At 37.3% G+C, this 15,923-nt stretch overlaps 1 protein-coding gene across 1 annotated transcript in view; it reads left to right on the forward strand.

The window, feature by feature from the left end:
- Positions 1 to 15,923, forward strand: part of arfgef2 (ADP-ribosylation factor guanine nucleotide-exchange factor 2 (brefeldin A-inhibited)) — a 43,229-nt gene that overhangs the window by 11,409 nt on the left and 15,897 nt on the right. Inside the window, exons 5-24 of the mRNA XM_058763127.1 lie at positions 1,053 to 1,232; positions 1,363 to 1,678; positions 1,808 to 1,963; positions 2,047 to 2,165; positions 4,794 to 4,927; positions 5,194 to 5,428; positions 5,655 to 5,754; positions 5,858 to 5,997; positions 6,469 to 6,577; positions 7,511 to 7,700; positions 7,775 to 7,886; positions 7,962 to 8,167; positions 8,255 to 8,339; positions 8,553 to 8,724; positions 8,820 to 8,971; positions 9,216 to 9,344; positions 9,436 to 9,594; positions 13,131 to 13,278; positions 13,417 to 13,513; positions 13,608 to 13,648. Coding sequence (XP_058619110.1) covers positions 1,053 to 1,232; positions 1,363 to 1,678; positions 1,808 to 1,963; positions 2,047 to 2,165; positions 4,794 to 4,927; positions 5,194 to 5,428; positions 5,655 to 5,754; positions 5,858 to 5,997; positions 6,469 to 6,577; positions 7,511 to 7,700; positions 7,775 to 7,886; positions 7,962 to 8,167; positions 8,255 to 8,339; positions 8,553 to 8,724; positions 8,820 to 8,971; positions 9,216 to 9,344; positions 9,436 to 9,594; positions 13,131 to 13,278; positions 13,417 to 13,513; positions 13,608 to 13,648 — 2,980 coding nt within the window. The remainder of the gene's footprint in view (positions 1 to 1,052; positions 1,233 to 1,362; positions 1,679 to 1,807; positions 1,964 to 2,046; positions 2,166 to 4,793; positions 4,928 to 5,193; positions 5,429 to 5,654; positions 5,755 to 5,857; positions 5,998 to 6,468; positions 6,578 to 7,510; positions 7,701 to 7,774; positions 7,887 to 7,961; positions 8,168 to 8,254; positions 8,340 to 8,552; positions 8,725 to 8,819; positions 8,972 to 9,215; positions 9,345 to 9,435; positions 9,595 to 13,130; positions 13,279 to 13,416; positions 13,514 to 13,607; positions 13,649 to 15,923) is intronic.

Raw genomic sequence — 15,923 nt, forward strand, 5'->3', positions numbered from 1 at the left:
GAATTAATCAAAAGTAGGTCGTTACACTTAAATCAAATCGCGACACGGATTAGTATCTGTAAATATTAAGCCGCAAATGTCGATTCAGATATGAATCCAGCATATTCTGCGAGTCTCTGTGTGAATGAGTGAATGGCAGAGACGTGCGTCTTTTTTTACTACATACACTGAAGCCTGCGTGACGCTCGCAGTGATTTCAGCATCCTGCCGTCTCAATGAGGACATAAATACATAAACAACATCTACAGAACTGCTCTGAGAGTCCCTTAACGAGCATTTTACCGTTTCTTTTGAGTAAAACCAGCATCATATCATATAGCTACACACAGAAATTTAAAGGTATTCACGGCAACCCGTCAAAATAAATGTTTATCTTAAAGACATTGTGCCAGAAATATATTACTATTATTTAGTAGAATGTATGTGATACTATTACTACTGTTGAAAAAAATTTATATTTATTTTTAAAGAAATAATCACACAATATTTCTTCCATATTTTAATTTTAATAGTAAATCCCTTTTATTTACCAAAAAAATAAAATGTTTAAATTTCATTAATTAAAAGACAAATTAAATTTGGGTGAAACTTTACTGTTTACTGTTTTTCATACTTTTATTACTTGCGGAAAAACTTGAAACAATTTAAATAAGTATAAAGAATGGCATTCATTTTTGTACATTTTATTTTTGTTTGACTTTATTATTAAAAATAGAGTGTTTTTTAATTAGCATGTGGTACCGAAATTGGTACCGAGAACCGTGGATTTTCACTGGTATCGTACCGAATACTTAAATTTTGGTACTGTGACAACACTAGTAGAGAGTAGTAGTAGTTTGCACAAAGAGGTTGGGCAGTTTTACCACCAAGATGTGGTACCACCATTATCTGAGAGGGCCACCCATTAAAGATCTCATTTTCATCGTTTTTGTCATTATTTACCTGCATAATGCTTCAAACCATAAGCTTGTCTTTGTATAAATTGCCATAATCTGTGAATTTTTTTTTTATTCATTTTTTTTTTTTAAGTAATGCATTGTGTTACTCTTTAGGCTCTGCTGACTGCTGTGACATCACCACACATAGAGATCCACGAGGGAACGATTCTCCTCACTGTCCGCACCTGCTACAACATCTACCTGGCCAGCCGCAACCTGATCAACCAGACCACGGCTAAGGCCACTCTCACACAGATGCTCAATGTCATCTTCACCCGTATGGAGAACCAGGCGGTAAGTAACAACTCTGTTTAGATGTGAGGTGTCACACTAGTGGAACTATGGGCGCCATTATAGTTTGAGAAAATTAGACTAAAACTAGATAAACTAAACTGGGTTTGAATTTCTAATGGCTCTCTTGTAGGCTCTGGAAGCTCAGGAAGCAGAGAAGGAAAGACAACGTCTGCAGCTGCGCAATCCATCTCCAATATCCAGTAACCCTTCACCTGTGGCCCAAAACCCTTCCCCAACTCCTGGTCGGGGGTCTGGTTCACCATGGCTCGGACAAGCCCGCTCAGAACAGAACGGACCTCCATCTCCCTCTCTCAGCCCCCCTGGGGTCCCCTCCACTCCTTCCACCCCCCAGGACTCATTCTCCATCAATGGCCAGCCAGAAGAGTCAAAGTCAGACGAGGAGTTTGCCACAGATAAACAGAGCACAAAGGAAATTGCACACCCAGGTACGTGGATCACTGGTGTCGGGATATATGAGAAATGACTCCAAATTATAAGGTTCTGGCAATTTCCTGTTATTTTTCAGAAAGCAGTTTTGATGCACTTTATTTTATTTAATTTGACTGTTTTTAAAGATGAAGAGATTCAGGAGTCAGACCAGACGACTTCATCGGTGGCAGGAGGTGTTGAGGGGGAGGAGGCCCATCCGCAGCCTGAGACAGAAGCAGGCACTGGGGTTCAGGAAGAGACTGAGCCAGACAGTGGACTGGGAGATAGCTCTGTGGAAGGAGGTATGTCACACTGGAAATAGTTGACTGTAGCTTTATGTGAACCTATGGCATAGTAGTCACTCCTGCATCTGTTTCTACCACAGGCTTAGATCAACATTCTGACTCAGAAACCAAAGTGCCGCCCCCTGTTGTTCGAGTCGACACACAGCAGATGAATGGAATTGTGGACGACCGTGGCTCAGAGTCCTCCACAGATATTCTGGTGTGTTTCTTACTTTACAGTTTTCTAATGGAGGGCAAGTGAATACACTTTAATTTGTTTTTAATTTGTTTTATAAGACATACATGACCGTTCAAAAGTGGGGTCAGTAATTTTTAAAAAGTAATACTCTTAATCAGCTAATTAAAGTGATTAAATTGAGCAAAAGTGACAGTTAAGACATTAAATGCTATTCTTTCGAACTTTCTATCGATAAAAAAATACTGAACAAACAATCAAGATTTTCTGAAAATTATTAAGCAGTAAAACTGTTTAAATGTTGTTATTAAAAATAAATATTTTTCGAGCAGCAAATCTGCATATTAGAAGCAGGGCTTTACGCTTACTTTTCTTTTTAGGAGCACTTGTCAAAAATTTAGCAACACCTTCAAATCAATAATCAAAAATTCTAATCAAAAATGAATCTTCCCATTACGAGGTGATATTTGACTCCTTAAAGTGATTTACAGGGAATTTTGTTTTTACCTTTGTAATGGCATTTTTCTAACTTTATTAAAAGTATGTCATCTTTTATGTCAAATTCAAGAAAATATATTTATAAGCTTTTTATCATTTCTAATTAAAACAACAGAATAAAAAGTATAATAAGATACCAGTCAAATGAAATCAGTATTTAAGAAATAAATTTGTACTACAAAGGTGGCACAGAAGAACACACAAGTGGCTTGTAGGTGTATTTTCAGATGTTTAATGAGGCTCAGAGGTTGTGTAAGTGCAATTAAATTCATGTTGAGGTTAATGTTTTAAATATACAACTTTGAATGTAGAAATATTAAATGATTTAAATAACAGAAAAGATACTTTAAAAATTAAACTAAAACTGCCAGTAGGTGGCAGCAAGTCACTGATTTTATCACTGAATCATTAATTTAATTGATTCGTTCAAACAGCTGATTCATTCAGGAATGAAGTAGATTATAAAACTCCATTATAATCAACGAAGCTCCTTACACGGCACAATGAATCTCTTATTTACACTCTGTCTACACTTTTTTTGTTATAATGAGCGAATACGTCTGTGATGCATTACCCAACGCTGCAAAAACACGTAAGTACGTTAGAAACCTTTAAAGCTCCCTCAGCACAAACACAAATATGCTGATCGGGTCAGTCGCACTGGTGCTCCTAAATAGTTTTCAGTCGTAAGTGCTGTAGAGCCCTGAGAAGAGTCTTCAAAAACATTAAAAAATCTTACAGCGACTTTAAACAGAGTCTATAAAGACACATAATTAAGACTAATATTTTATATATATATATATATATATATATATATATATATATATATATATATATATATATATATATATATATATATATATATATATATATATATATATATTAGAGGTCGACAGATAGTGGATTTTACCGATGGCTAGGTTGGACCACACTGGCCGATACCGATTAATCAACTGAATATTATCAAAATGGATACTGAAAGAGAGCTAGTGCTTTACTATTTAAAAAAAAAAATAACCTGCAACAGTACTGAACCATACTTTGTAAATGACTAAAAATATTAATATTATTTACTATATTGATCATTAAAGTTATTTCATAGTTTGCTAATGTTAAAAGAAGAAACTTTAAAATTTAAAAATGTAGCCTATTAGTAGCTAATAGTGAATGTTGAAATGAACACACTCTAACAAGGAACAATACTTCTACAGTTTTCATTAATGCTACGAATGGACTCTTTTTGTTAAGTGTTACCATTTAATTTCAACAGTCATGTTTAAAGATGGCCATCTTTAAATACCTACACAAGGCCATAGCATTAAAATAACATGCATATGGATATTGTATGTGTATTCACACACTTTATTTGCTTCTATTTTTTTAACACTTGATAATTATCTAATCCAAAAAAAAAAGTTAGTCACACACCGGGCAAAAGCGCAGCGCTGCGTCTAGGAGAACTCAGAGGTATCACACACACACACACACACACCAGACGCTTTGCGTTCAAATCAAGTGGCGGTCTAAAACAATTTATTTAATCACCAAACGGACGTAAGTTTGCTTCAAGAATGAACAATGTGGCATAAGTGAGTTTGAAGTTCGGTGTTTAAAAAAAAAAAAGCGAAGCGGAAAGAGAACGCGCGATCTGTATTACAGCTCTCTACATGAAGCATACAGACTTTATTAGAGACACAGAAAGACAAACGTTTTGCTGAAAAATGCACAATACATAATTTATAGCCTAGGGTGATGTAATTTAATAGAAAACTATGTGAATGGTGCTCTGTTCCGCGGCAGGCTTTTCTGTCGGCTGTATTTAAATGCGAGTCTGGAGTTTCCCGCTCTGTGCAGCGCGAAGTGTCACGTGTCAAAATAAACAACACGTGCTGTCAGTGATTTCCGCCTCTAGAGGCCGCTCTCGTACTGTATAATTCCAGCGGACCCTTCTCAGCCACTCCAGCAACGGTTGAAAACCGGAAAACTATCGGCATGGGGCAATCAACTATCGGTGCCGATTAATCGGCAAAACCGATGAATCGGTCGACCTCTAATATATATATATATATATATTATATATAATATAGCTATATGCAACTAGACTATACCTTTTTACTTGTGCTCTGACTGGTATTTTGTTTCTTTTCTGAACAGGATGCAGAAACCATTCAGGGCAGTCAGACAGCTGCTCGATTTTCGCACATCCTACAGAAAGACGCCTTCCTCGTGTTCCGCTCCCTCTGCAAGCTTTCCATGAAGCCCCTGGCTGATGGACCACCCGACCCAAAGTAAGAACCTGGAGAGGAAATTTATTTGCAGTAGATGAAATATTAGATGACAAATCAGTCAAGCGAATATTTTTCAACTTATTTTATGTGAAAGACAAGCAAATGATGAGTCATGTCAGTAGTGTGATCATAAAAATTAAGAGGTTGCTGGAGGAGATCTGAGTGCTCTGCTTCCACAATGGACACTCCCTATAGAAAGATTTGGAATTAATTTGCCATTATTTGGAAATGTTCAGTTTCATGCTGCTGTCATTTTTCACATTCAGGTCCCATGAGTTGCGCTCTAAGGTGGTTTCCTTGCAGCTGTTGCTGTCAGTGCTGCAGGGAGCTGGACCTGTTTTCCGAACCCATGAGATGTTTGTGAATGCCATCAAACAGTACCTGTGTGTGGCGCTCTCCAAAAACGGTGTGTCCTCTGTGCCTGAAGTATTTGAGCTGTCTCTTGCCATCTTCCTTACCCTGCTCTCCCACTTCAAAGTGCACCTTAAGATGCAGATTGAGGTAAAAAAAAAAATGTCAGATGTTCAGATACACAGTCAGGCTGTTTGTACACACTTGACTAAATTTGTTTCTCATGATCTTCAAAACTTGTGCTTGGATGTATTAAATTAGTTTTACAGACAAATATAAATATAAATTGTCAAATATAAATAGTTTCTACATGATTTTTAAACTAAAATATTATTTCTTATTTCCATTTCTTATTTTTTTGTCTCTTTTCTTTCAGGTATTCTTCAGGGAGATCTTTCTAACAATCCTGGAGACGTCATCCAGCTCTTTCGAGCACAAGTGGATGGTTATTCAGACTCTAACTCGAATATGTGCAGGTTGGCGCACCTCAGTGTACACTTGCACACACACAAACTTCTCACACATTATTGGCTCAAATATCAAACCGAATGGTGAATGAGTCTGCTGCTCTTCTCACAGATGCACAATGTGTGGTGGACATTTATGTGAACTATGACTGTGATCTCAACGCTGCCAATATTTTTGAGCGGCTGGTAAATGACCTGTCTAAAATCGCCCAGGGAAGGAGTGGACAGGAGCTCGGCATGACTCCACTACAGGTAGCAGTCATCATGTTCGAACCATAACAGCATATGCCATAAAATTGACATCATTTGGCATATTCTTTGATCTAAAACAACCTAAATGAGGTAAAAATATTAAGTGACAAAAAAAAAAAAAAAGTACAAACATCACTTGTAAAAACAGGTGGCATGTTATTTGATATCACAGTATGTCATATAATGTAGATTTAAAGCAGATGCTTTAATCTGTAATTACTCAATGTGGTAAAAATATTAAAAAATATTTTTTTCTTAAAATATAAAAAGATGATGTGATTAATTATAAGTGGCATTGCCAACAATATTTGCAAAGCCACAATACTGCATTTTAAAAATAATTCTAGAACAGTACAAACTTCTCCAGTAAAAAAACAAGTGCATGATTCACTGGAGTAAAAATCTTCCCCAACCACACTGTTAGTGTGTAATAATTAATTCAGAGTTGATCGGTTAATGATTCATTTGCAGGAGCTGAGTTTGAGAAAGAAAGGGCTGGAGTGTCTGGTGTCCATTTTGAAGTGCATGGTGGAATGGAGCAGAGACATGTACGTCAACCCCAACCTGCAGGCTAACCTTGGTAAGACAACACTGAGATCTGTTTTAAAGGGGTCATAGGAGGTTGCTGAAAAGAACATTATTTTGTGTATTTGGTGTAATGCAATGTGTTTATGCGGTTTAAGGTTCAAAAACACATTATTTTCCACATACTGTTGCTCCTCTATGCCCCGCCTTTCTGAAACGCGCCGATTTTTACAAAGCTCATCGTTCTGAGAAACGAGGTGTGCTCTGATTGGCCAGCTATCCAGTGCGTTGTGATTGGCCGAATACCTCAAGCGTGAGATGGAAATGTTACGCCCCTCACCGTATTGTGATGCCGTGTCCCGGCGAGACGACAAAAACAATAAAACCCATTACAAACGAGGCATTTGTTGCATCCAGTAGGGACATAATTACTGATTATAATGACTTATACTGTCTTTTTACACAGTTTTTTAAACATTACCATGTCTGCATTTGTGATCGGAGAAATGACAAACAACAAGCACTACTCTACACAGCTCAAAACTGGCGTTTGAATAGTCAGTGGCAAATTCTTTTTTAAATATGAAAACATACAGGCTGTGAGTCAGAAGCGCCAGACTGTCCTTGCAAAGTTGGAATTGCCCCACTTTATAGAAACAGTCTTTGAGCACAGCTGGCAGACTACACCCAGGTTCAGGAAATAGTCCTCCGTAAAATGCAATGCACACACTAATATTTGGGTTGAACTGTTCTGGAACAGTAAATACAACTTAACCACTGATTTCTAGTTGTGTCCTCTTTTGGAAGCCCAAACAAAGTAGTTTTGCTTTCATAACGAAACACAGCGTCTCCACGACATGGTGCCGGCGGCAGCAACAATACTACAGCGATAATAAAAAGGAAAGGAAAACTTGAAATCGCATCATATGACCCTTTTAATCATCTGTATCATCAGAATTTTCTAAGTCTAGACTGTGTTGCACTGCAGGTCAGGAACGTCCAGCAGAGGGCGACAGTGCGGATGGGAAGCTCCATGAGAATCTTTCCTCTCGCAGAGATAGTGTGAGCTCTCTGGACTCCACTGTGTCTTCTGGAGTTCAGCAGTCTCAGCAGGATCACCCCGAGCAGTATGAGGTCATCAAGCAGCAGAAAGAGATCATCGAGCATGGCATTGAGCTGTAAGGTGTCTTTTTTTAAGTGTCTTTATTTTTTCTTCCATATTTTTCTTTGACCATTTCTGTGTTTCTTAAAGCTTTAACAAGAAACCAAAAAGGGGATTGCAGTACCTGCAGGAGCAAGGCATGCTGGGAACAACACCAGAGGACATCGCACAGTTCCTGCAACAGGAGGAGCGACTGGACACTGTAAGTTCATGCTTGTTTTCAGACATGGATAAATTAGTGCACCATGACTTAGGCTCTGCTGTGTCATGTGATCAGACTCAGGTTGGCGAGTTCCTGGGAGAGAATGTGAAGTTTAATAAAGAAGTGATGTATTGCTATGTGGACCGGCTGGACTTTTGTGGCAAAGACTTTGTGTCAGCGCTCCGTGCCTTCCTGGAAGGCTTCAGGCTTCCAGGTGAAGCCCAGAAAATCGATAGGCTCATGGAGAAGTTTGCCGCCCGATACCTGGAGTGCAATCAGGGGTAAGTTCTGTAGTCTGAGGAAGAGTTGTATATTTGTAAGGCTTGCTGGGGTTTGTGTTTGTGCTGACTCTGTCTGTTGTTCTGTAGGCAGACTCTGTTTGCCAGCGCAGACACGGCTTACGTTCTGGCCTATTCCATCATCATGTTAACCACAGACCTGCACAGTCCACAGGTAAGTCTACTTATTTGTTTTGCTCACTTATCTCCCTTCTCTCATTTTGCTTTGCTTCGTATTTGCTAAGAGACCTTGGCAACTAACCATAACCTTGGGAACTGCAAAACCACAGTTTTGCAACCATCTAGCATTTCGGAACATTCTAAAAAAAGCAAGCATGTTTTTATTTCCATGAAATGTAAAAATCTAGTTTTGTGTTTTTCTCTTCAGGTGAAGAACAAAATGACGAAGGAGCAGTACATAAAAATGAACCGTGGCATTAATGACAGTAAGGACCTGCCCGAGGAGTATCTCTCCTCCATCTACGACGAAATTGCAGGAAAGAAGATTGCTTTGAAGGAGAGTAAAGAATACTCCATCACTCCCAAATCCAGCAAACAGAGTAAGAGCCTCTCATCGAAATACCTGTAATTTCCTTTGATGGAATTAAATAAAACCCTGTTGAATGCTGACGTGAGTTGTTTGTCTTCCTGTTAGATGTAGCCAATGAGAAGCAGAGAAGGCTGCTGTATAACATGGAGATGGAGCAGATGGCCAAAACGGCTAAAGCTCTGATGGAGGCTGTAAGTCACGCTCAGGCTCCCTTCTTCAGTGCTACTCACCTAGAGCACGTCCGGCCCATGTTCAAGGTAATGGCACATGTCCAATAAACCACAGTTCAATGCCAGCTGAGTACTGGAACAGAAAGTCATTGTTAGGTCAAAAGGATCATGAGCAGGTCATGGAGGAGACATGATCTGATACTGTTCCAGGATGTTGTGGTTTCACACATCAGTTTGTAAAGGTTGAAAGGAAGTTAAACTTTGAAAGTATGTTATCTGTGGGTTCATTTCTCAGCATGTATGTCTCTGTGTTTTGATGTATGTAAAACAGCTGGCATGGACTCCTCTGTTGGCGGCGTTCAGTGTAGGACTCCAGGATTGTGACGACCAGGACGTTGCGTCTCTTTGTCTGGAGGGGATTCGATGTGCAATCAGGATCGCCTGCATCTTCAACATGCAGGTTTGTGTTTTTACACTTTTCATGTGACAAATCATACTCAAGACTTTTTTATTTAGGCTAGTTCTTACTTTTTTTTTTTTCTGTTTCGCAGTTGGAGAGAGATGCCTACATCCAGGCCTTGGCCCGGTTTACACTGCTCACTGCTAGCTCAAGTATCACAGAGATGAAGCAGAAGAACATTGACACCATAAAGACTCTCATCATGGTCGCCCACACCGATGGGAACTACTTGGGAAACTCCTGGCATGAGGTGGGCATCAAAGCGTGTGAATGGAGTTGACATAGTGTCAGCAATGTCCTCAAAGTGTGCTGTAATTACCCCAAATCAATTCCTGGTTTTCCATTAAAGGTTTAGTTCACTCCTGAATGAAAATTTACTCCCCACCATGTCATCCAAGATGTTTATCATTCTTTTGTCGAAAAATAAATTTAAGGTTTTTGAGGAAAACATTTCAGGACTTTTCTCCACATAGTGGACTTCAGTGGGGATCAACGGGTTGAAGGTCCACATTGCAGTTTCAGTGCAGCTTCTAAGGGCTCTACACGGTCCCAGATGAGAAATAAGGGTCTTATCTAGTGAAATTATCGTTTAAATTCAAATTTATATACTTTTTATAGTATATAAATTTACACCACCGCTCAAAAGTTTGGGATCAGTAATATTTTAGAGTCTCTTCTGCTCATCAAGGCTGTATTTATTCGATCAAAAATACAGAAAAAACAGTAATATTGAGAAATCTTATTGCAATTTCTAATATTGGTTTCCTATTTTAATATACTTTAGAATATAATTTATTTCTGTGATACAGCGCTGAATTTTCAGCATCATTACTGCAGTCTTCAGTGTCACATGATCCTTAAGAAATCATTCTAATGTGCTGATTTATTATGAGTGTTGAAACTGTTGTGCTGCTTAATTGTTTTTTTGGAACCTGTGATACTTTTTTCTTTTATTCTTTTGATGAATACAAAGTTTAAAAAGAACAGCATTTGTTCAAAATATAAATCTTTTGTAACAATATAAGTCTTTAGTATGACATTTATTCATTTAACACATCCCTCCTGAATAAAAGTATTAATTTCTTAAAAAAAAAAAAAAAGAATGAAAAAAACTCCATTTCATTTTCTCCTCGAATTTCAAAATCGTCCAACAACGTTGTTTTACCATTTTTTTTAATAAAGGGCGCTTGACTTTCTTTGCATGTTCGCTTTGTAAACACTAGGTTGATACTTCCACCTACGTCACAACTTTCCAACGTGATTACGTAATGTGTGACGTCGTGCTAGTGCAAGATGAGCATTTGTGGTTAAAAAGAACCGTATTGACCCGAATATAAGACGACCCTGATTACAAGACGACCCCCCTTTTTCAAGATGTATCTTTTGGAAAAGGCTTTTTGAAAACCAAATCTTGTTTCATTTAAGAAAAAAAGAAAAAATATTTCTTAAATTATTTTCATATTGCATATTTTTGCCTATTGAAATTTTTGTTTTGAATGTATGGTAAATACTGGTAAAATGTACCAACAATCACATTTAAAAATATACACTTTTTGAAATACCATAAAAATAACAGGTAGCCCATCTGAATTATGTAACAATTAGGCTATCCATTTCATAGTAGCCTACCAAAATTTCATTATCAGTAGAAGTGAAATCTTATTGTAGTCTTCAAATCTGGGTACTGTCTTACGATTTAAAATCACTTGCAGAGGAAGTTTGGTCCCATCAGGCTAACATGACAGTCACGACTCATGCCACTGTAAGCGTTTTTTCCTTTCTTTTTTTTTTTCACTCGCGATGTTCTAACATTACAACACACATTACATTACTTCTTGGCACACTCGTTTTGTGTGTATTTGGCACCACCTATTGTTGTGGGTGTATTATTGACATGCCAAAGTCTAGACCCTGAATATAAGACGACCATTTTTTCAGATGTATTTCCAAGAGAAAAAAAAACATTGTCTTATATTTGGGTAATACGGTATATAAATTTTATTTATTTCTTTTTTTGAAAATGACCAATCTGTTCGCTAGATAAGACCCTTATTCCTCCCCTGGGAATGTGTAGAGCTCTTTTGAAGCTGCATTGAAACCCGTTGATCCCACTGAAGTCCACTATAGGGAGAAAAATGCTGGAATATCTTCCTCAAAAACCTCAATTTCATTTTGACTAAAGATAGAAAGACATGAACATCTTGGATGATATGGGGGTGAGTAAATTATCAGAAAATTTTAATTCTGGAGTGATCTAATCTTTAACCCTTGTGCGCTCTTCGGTCATTTCTGACCGGAGAATTTTACATTTTGAATTTTTAAAAATCGTAGCTTCACCAGAATGGTACGAAACTCGTTGACTTTTATGGCACTTGGTATGTGAACACACAAAAAAATTGAGGGCATGATTCGAAAAAGTTAAATGGTCGTAAAAAAAAGTGTCACACTCATGGTCTTCGGTCAAAAATGACCGACCATAGGAAATGAATGGGAAACGGGAAAAAATAAAAAAATACAGAATATTTTTGTGTGTACAATCTACAAATCCCCAACAATGCAGAAAAACATTGCACAGCAATGAAGGGGTGAAACTCTAAAACATCTAGAGTGCAAAATCAACACATCCACTCATACACACGCGCACACACACACTCTTGTACACACACACACCCCCCAATGAACTGGTGTGCCTGTAACACAGCAACTATGTAAAATAAAATCAATAATTCAACTACAATGCAGTTAAAAAGTGGACAACAAGGAATGGGTTATACTCTAAAACATCAAGAGTGTAAAACAGATACATCCACTCACACACACTCACAGACACACACACATACACAATTATACACACTCAAATGAATTGGTATGGCTATAACCATATAGCCAAAATGAGTTGAGTGAAATAAGAGGCTGAAATCAGATCAGACTCTGAAGGATTAGGCTCTGACAAAGCATTCCTCTTCATTTTTGTTACATTTTTATAGTTTGTTGATGTTTTGTGTAACAAAATGCTTTCTGTGTTCAGGGTTGACTGTAGTAATAATAATGCAAAAACCTATATAATAATAATAATAATGCAAAAAAATATAAACCTTGACAAAAAGTAGTCTTTGAGAATGCCTAAATATACATTTATATCCACAACCTAATAAAAGTAAACAATTCTGTCTAAAAACCACTAGGGAATTCACAAGACTCTCTATAGAGTCCTATACAGGCAACTAGTGGTTACACCACGAAATTACATGTTTTTTCTTTCTTTGCTCACACCAGGAGGTGCTAATCTGCATTCAAAAATTGGATTTTAAAGGCCTAGTGTCTATTTTCATCTGAAATACTGCATAAATTGAAAAATAATTTGAAAAAATTTGAAAAAATATTTTTTGTACTATTTTCAATGGGAAAAATTTATCATAATTATTGCATAAATATTAATTAGTACCATAAAATTATCTCAAAATACAAAAGAAAAAAGAAAAAATATTATTGAACAAAAATATATTAGATTGATTTTACTGAAGAAAAAAAAAAAAATTTCAGGTGTCCGGTCACTTTTGACCGTGAAGACCATGAGTGTGACTCCCAAATAAGGACTGCACAAGGGTTAAAAGAAATGTAGAATACATAATAGAAAACTGGCCTAAAACACTTTCACACTCATCCCAGACCATCAGGTCATTTTGTTGAGCCCGCTGGTGGGCATAAACCCCTGCTCTCCTCCAAAACTATTGATTTGCTAAAGTTTCTTTTTAGCCTCTACACATCTGCCTGCTCTTTGTTTAGATTCTGAGGTGTATCAGTCAGCTGGAGTTGGCCCAGTTGATTGGGACAGGGGTGAAGACACGTTATATCTCCGGTGTGGTCCGGGACCAGGGAGGCGGCATAAAGGGCTTCCCATCAGGGGGAGAGGAATTCATGCCCCTCGGCTTAGGTAGGCCATTGTACGACTGCACTTAATAGCTCATGGATGCAGCCAAAGTATTCAGTCTGTTTATTGTTTGTTTACTGGTGTATGTGTGTGTGGACGATGTTGTTTATGGAGCAAAACAATATTATTGGTCTCCTGCAGGTACTCTGGTTGGAGGTCCAGACAAGCGTCAGATGGCTCATATCCAGGAGTCAGTGGGGGAGACCAGCTCTCAGAGTGTTGTGGTGGCTGTGGACAGGTGCATTGAAATCACATGACAATACAAACATACAGTGCTGCTCTTACTGTTTATGCTTCCTTGTCTGACCTTCCGTCTCTCTTTTGTTTGCCAGAATCTTCACTGGATCCACCAGGCTTGATGGAAATGCAATTGGTAGGGTTTTTGTTTCAATGTAACAACATAAGTGTTTAATTTTTTTAAGGGGGAAATATATTTTAACACACACCACCATTCAAAAGTATGTGGTTGGTGAGTTGTTTTTTTAATATTGTTGAAAGAAATCTTTTATACTTGCTTAAGCTTTATATATTCGATCAAAATACAGTAAAACCATAATATTGTGAAATATTGCTACAATTAAAAGTTATCTTTTCTATTTTAATATATTTTAAAATGTAATTTATTCCTGTGATGAAAATATTTTTTTTCTGCAGCCATTACTCAAGTTTTCAGTGTCCTTTAGAACTCATTCTAATATGCTGATTTGCTGCTCAAGAAAAATTTATAAACAGTTGTGCTGCAAACTGTGATGCATTTGTTTAGGATTTTTTGATCAATAACAAGTTCAAAAGAACAGCATTTATTTGAAATGTTTAATGTCTTTACTGGACACGAGCAGGACAGGTCTATATATAGGCTATATAGTATAGGCTATAATTCATAATTTAATTAGTTTCTACGTTCGATTTAATAATTTGTGGGCACTGTCATTTGACTAAAATAAGGGAACAAATTAAGTACAGGAACAAATTCTTAATTCATGGCCACAAAATCTTTCATTTCCCCTGCATGTTAACCACAGTAAGAGATGCGAAAACTGATTAAAAGTGAAAAGAAACAATAAATATTATTAAATTCCTGGAAACTCGTGACCAACCAGCAGAACAGAAGATAAAGCCGTGTATGGCTTTAAATGTACAGGTATTGAACAGCATGAATGCAGACGCATAGTCACGATGTAACATTTGTCTGCTAACCCATTATTTCTCTTGTAAACAAAGCTTTGTGTCATACTCGCATTAAAATGTTTCATGTGAGCAGCAGTGCTTTCTGTAGCACCGCCGATAGAAGCGGTTCTCTGACCACAGCCTCACGAGCCACATTTACATTTGGGATCTTTTTATTTTAAAAGCCAATAATTTCAATTGCAAACATTGCGGTTGTGTTTTAAAATACAACAATGAGCACAATAAAACCACTTAAAGAGGCGCATTCAGCGGCCTCTGTGACGGGACCTGAAACAGCCGACAAAGTAAAATGATCCGCACGGCGCGCTCTCTTCGTTTTATCAAATGATCATAATCACATCTATTCATTTTACAGTCCTGCTACTAGCCTTTTGTTTAGACTAAAACCCCTTTAATTCGGGTGAGAAAGCCTGCGTTTTGAGTGGCATTTGTACATCCTGTCATGCCGGTGAATATATGCCACTGCAACAGACATTTCACAGTATTAAGGTTAACGATTAATCGATTAATTTAAACTACGATCAATCATGGAAATGATCGAAAATTGACATCCCTAAATCAAACTTTGAATATGAATTTTGAAGTAGTTGTGTTGCTAAATAAGGACTACTGCTACTACAAGGATGTGAGTTTGTACACGTCACACTACACTATTACTCACTGGGGAAAAAATAGCTTGTTACTGGAAAAGCAACACTATTTTAAAACAGTTGGGCTGCTGTCACGCTACTGAGAAGTGTAGCTAGGTTATTAATGTAGTACGTTAATCGCCAACACTGTTTGAGAGCATATCTGTGTGGGTTGATTATGTGGGAAATTATACATTTAATTCTACTTGGGTAAATTTGAGTCAGTGGGTTCTGAGTTTCGGTTGTATTTATTGTACCAAGAAATGAACAGGAACGGCTGCATTCTTAACATATCATTAGCTCCATGAGCAATGGAAAATCAGTTTTATGTTTTTAGTGTGTAAGTGGGCGTCTATTCTATTATCCTTTTCACCATAACTTGGGTTTGTTCTTGCGGTCTGAGATTCATTAATTTGGTCCATTACATCATAAGGAAGTGACATACAAGATGTGGGATTGTTCTGTCTGTATTGCTTCTGTCCACAGTTTATTCTATTTTATTTGACTGAAATGGTTGTATTTATTTTACATTCAACCAATAATAAAACTATGCTAGATTATGGGTTTTTGAGGGAGGGGCTCTGGTTTAGCTCCTTTATGAAAACAGATGTGTTTAATGACTAGTATATAGTGTTTTTTGAAGTAAAAATTGTGTATAATGCATAACAGTGACTAAAGTATGTATTTTAGGTATGGGAGTGGCATATTTTAAGTTTTGATATGATTTTGATATATGTGATAGGGTCTAGTTTTGGAATTTGATTGGCCATGGGACACTTTCTAGGGTTACTATTATGCATTAAAACGCTTATACAACACTGATGGGAAAAC

Source organism: Onychostoma macrolepis, chromosome 23 (assembly GCF_012432095.1).
Source record: "Onychostoma macrolepis isolate SWU-2019 chromosome 23, ASM1243209v1, whole genome shotgun sequence".
Lineage (NCBI taxonomy): Eukaryota > Metazoa > Chordata > Actinopteri > Cypriniformes > Cyprinidae > Onychostoma > Onychostoma macrolepis.